Raw genomic sequence first — 4,429 nt, forward strand, 5'->3', positions numbered from 1 at the left:
CCTCACTGTTAATGGTACCAAGCAGCTCTTGGAGGTACGTTCGATCATTTATTTTGGCACACATGTTCATGTTTAATAAGCCTGAAGGACCTCAGTATTTTGATGTTGGTGTGTATCCCGGCTAATGTGTGTGTGTGTGTGTACGTCCATTTCACTCTCCAGCTAGGACAAACCTGGTCACCACCTGAGAGTAAGTGTGAGCATCACACCTGTATTAAGACCGGTGAGATTTTAGTAACGGTCAGTTCACATATTGTCTGCCCGCCATTCCAGCAGAGCAACTGCCAACCTGTAAGTACACCTCCAACAAATTACTTTACTGTGTCTTTGAGAACTACAGTTAAAACAAAACTTTTTTTGATGCTGTATATTTTCCTCCATAGGACACAATTCAGACTGCAGCAAATGGCTGTTGTAAAATATGTGAGTATGAAATTTTCTTTACTTTTGGGTAGACTGTACTTAAATGAAAAGAAACTAATTGTGTGTTTGTTTAAAAAAGGTGAGACCATTGAGAAGGGCTGCAAGGTACTATCCATGAAAACCCGCGTTACACACAAGAGCTGTCAGTCTTACCAGGAGATCGAAATGCCGTATTGTGAAGGATCCTGCAACACTTTCACCAAGTAAGTATGATATTTCAATCAGGACAAGTGAGACAAGTGAATGATAATTGTATTTAGTATAACATACATGAGATGATTGAATCTTGACAGAAAGTCTAAGCTTAGACTCTACAGGAAGATTTTTGTGATTGAGGGGCGTCTGCCCTGAGTAGCACCAGTCCAGACACTGTTGGTGGTGGGTGATTACTCTCCTGAGGCTGATAAGCTGATAGATAATGAAGTTAATGAATCTGCAAAGACTGGGCGGTATTAGGGAGAGCACATCAACGACAGCGTGAATGTACTGAAGTCAGAGAGAGAGAATAATATTTAAAAAGACAGCAGCAAGATGATAAAAATGCTAGAAATGCAAGTGTATCGCTGTGCTATTGGATAGATGAGAACAGCTGATCTCTCAGTGGACAGTCCCAGTTAATGACAGCAAGGAAATATGCACAAGAGGAGTGAACGTCAGGATGGAAACAGAACTTAACTACAGGCCTATATGCAAAAGAATAGTCTTCCTGACTGAACTTTTGATATATCTTCATTTCTCACAAGTCACAAACTCGTTAATTAATAAATATAAACATGTGAATGTATAATGTGTGCAGATTTTGAGTGCAGCCTCTGCTTCCATCAGGTACTCTGAAGCAGCAGCTTCTATGCTGCATTCTTGCTCCTGCTGTAAAGAGACACGCACCTCCAATCGCACTGTTGACTTGCACTGCTTGAATGGAGATGTGGTTCCCTACACATACACCCATGTGGAGGAGTGTGGCTGTGGGCACACAGACTGCACCAGACCGGCTGGACAACCTGCTCGCAGGAGGCGAAGCTTCACACTGGTGTGATAAAGAAATATGTAACATTAATGGATGTGGGATGTAAATGTTTCTTCCCACATTGTCTTATCAATCATTACATCTCTTACAAAGTAATTACCATTGTAGAGAGATTATTTATCAATTAAAATAAAAATATGCAACTCTGTTTATGTCTCATCTCTTCTATTGTCTTGTTTGTGCCAATCCAGCTTTTATTGTTGTTTTCTTACTGTATCGTAATGGTAAAATACATTTACTGTTAATTTTACACAAACCCAGAAGATAGATTGTATGTGGTTCTTCACAATGAAAGGAAAGTATACCACATATCATTTCATATAAAACACGTTTGGAAAACTGAACAATAGAACTAAATCCAGCAGGATCTTGACTGCTTTTGTTGGAGTAGACAGGATAGAGAGTAGGTACAGAGGGGGAGTTAACCTGAATCAGCCCACACATGTCATCATGAGAGTGCTGTCCAAGGTGCTGAAGTAGCGAGCGGTTGTAGGAACCAAGTGTGCTATCCTCTTGTATCAGAGTAATGTCAGCCTACCAGGGGAAAAAACATATTATTCCACACTAACAGTACATGTTTACTGTACGTTCTTTAACAAGCACACATCTTCATGGCTGCACCATCCTAATAAATGGAAATATTCTAGATATCCTGTGCATCATTTTAGACACATTTACCTAAAATTCAGAATTAAAAGTAGATAAGGTTGTGTGTGTCTGAGAAATGTTTGGGTGCACAGCATGACTTTTTAATGACTGACCCACCACTGAGATCAGTGAGGTGACCTGTGGCAGTTAGAGACAACTCAAGTAACATGACTGATTGGACAAATGTATGACAGAGGTAAAGCAGATGCAGTCCATTTGATTTAATAATAATTAAGTCAAAGTACAAGGCTTACAGGACAATGAAGGGTTAGGCTTCTACAGTAGCCCAGAATGGACAAACCAAACTCTGGCTGTAGTTGTAATCACAATCACACTGCTGGTGTATGTATTTGACGACCTGGGACTGAAAAAGGTTTGTGAAGTGTGACAGGCCCTGTCTACATCCAGTGTTTGGTTTGTCCTGTCTGGGCGACTGTAGAAACATGGCGGTTCAACATGGCGGACTGGAATTTAAGGCCATCCGCGGCATTTGTACAAAAAAACAGGTAACAGAAACACAATGTTTCCTATATTCTGGTGATTCACTGATTTCTTCTGTGATATAAATCAATCAATCAATCAATATAAATCTTTAAGGATAATTTATCAACACTTATCGCCAGCTGTGAACGTTCAAAACGGTGGTATGCTAGTGTCTCTTCTTTAATGTCCAAACAAAAATGGCCATCAGAAGAAGTGATAGGCTTGATTTGTACAATGCATCAAAAAAAAAAAAACATTTTATTGAATAGATGTTTCATCTCTTATCAGATAGATTTCAGTATATTAATATAAGGTTTTTAAAAGTCTTAGGTGCTTTGAAATAAGTCAGTTTGGGAAAGGAGCTCAAAATGTTTTATACTGTCACACTATGACAGGTGGTATATTATCAGGGATTTATCATTGAGAAAGACTTACATAAGAGGCACAAACAGAGGCATTTTTACAGTAAATCATTATCATGCCAGAGCTGATGGGAAGAAAAGACCTACAGGAGGTTTGCTAGGAAACATTTGGTAATGACAATGTTGGGGAACATTAGTGCTTGTTTACATTTTTATTTTTCTTGTGTATACTGTACTATGGAGAGATTGTTCTTGTCTCTGTTAAATTCAGTAACTTACCGTATTTAATACAGTATGTTAAGTGATGCATCATGTTATGGCTATTATTTGGGGTTTCTTTAAAAACAACTGAAGACTCAATACATGTGGTCATAATTGAGAATTTTTATTCCTAAAGGGTTTCTAAAATATAACATGTATTTGAAATGTGATAAAGGAAATGCAGGATTCCTCTTATTTTCCAAATGTGTGCTTGTGTTTACATCCATTGTTTATAACATGCAGATCTCAGTGCATACTGTAGGTAGTTGAGCCCAGGAGCAATCTGGAGCACAAGGTTGTTTCTTGTGTCGCTGCAATTAATACAAGTACAAAAATGAAATATTACTGTACGACACAGTGCTGTGAGATTGCAGCACCATTCAACATATGCAACATGCGCTCAGGAAAATTGCCTTTTGACCATAAGACTACACCGAAACACCAAAGCATAATCACAACAAATCAGGGTGTTTACTTTGTATCAGACAGCTGTGAGGAAGCCAAAGTCAAGATGAGGTGAGTGTGTTTGTTGATTGTCCTATAACTTTAGTTTGAATCAGTCTGACACACTTATGACACATTACACGACTTTTTCTAATGTTGTCGAAGTGATGCAGAAGTCTAAGGATGTCCTAAAATGTACACCTTACTGCCGTACAAATGTAATAATTAAATAAGCTTTCTTGGCATAAATGTGAATCAAATACATATCAAATTATTATATTTTGACAATAAAACTACAAAAATAGGTAAATTATCACAAGAAAACAAATAATTTAAACATAACAATCCACTAGACCATAATACAGTTGGTATATGGTAAATATTAAATGGCACTGCTGAATATTGTGGTGGCAATTTGTTTAATAAAGCATACAAAGTATGATCTTGTCTTTCTGTAAGGTTTTATTCAAGTCATCCATGAATGGTCTCAACACAACCGTCACACACTCTTGTATGTCCGAACATCCATGGATGATAGGAAAAAATCAATCAAGAGTTTTTTTTTTATCATTAGCAGTCATTTTGGTTATGTATGATAAACCTATGTGATATAATCATGAGTGTTTTTTACAAAGATAGGAAAAATAAGGAATATAAATGAGAAAAAATAAGATTTTACTTCATCCAAATCTTAAACAATCTGATCTATTCTAAAGATGTTGAGATTTTTTCTGGAATTTGCACATACTAGCAAAGATTTAACCACAGTGATAATTAGAGC

General features: G+C 37.3%; 1 protein-coding gene across 1 annotated transcript in view; it reads left to right on the forward strand.

The window, feature by feature from the left end:
* LOC118330363 (mucin-2-like) overlaps nt 1–1,459 on the forward strand; it is a 14,288-nt gene extending 12,829 nt beyond the window's left edge. The window contains exon 42 of the mRNA XM_035664858.1: nt 1,220–1,459. Within this exon, the coding sequence (XP_035520751.1) occupies nt 1,220–1,459 (240 nt within the window). The remainder of the gene's footprint in view (nt 1–1,219) is intronic.
* Nucleotides 1,460–4,429: the final 2,970 nt, after the last annotated feature.

This window comes from Morone saxatilis, unplaced genomic scaffold (genome assembly GCF_004916995.1).
Source record: "Morone saxatilis isolate NCDOM2014 unplaced genomic scaffold, NCSU_SB_2.0 Contig2, whole genome shotgun sequence".
Lineage (NCBI taxonomy): Eukaryota > Metazoa > Chordata > Actinopteri > Moronidae > Morone > Morone saxatilis.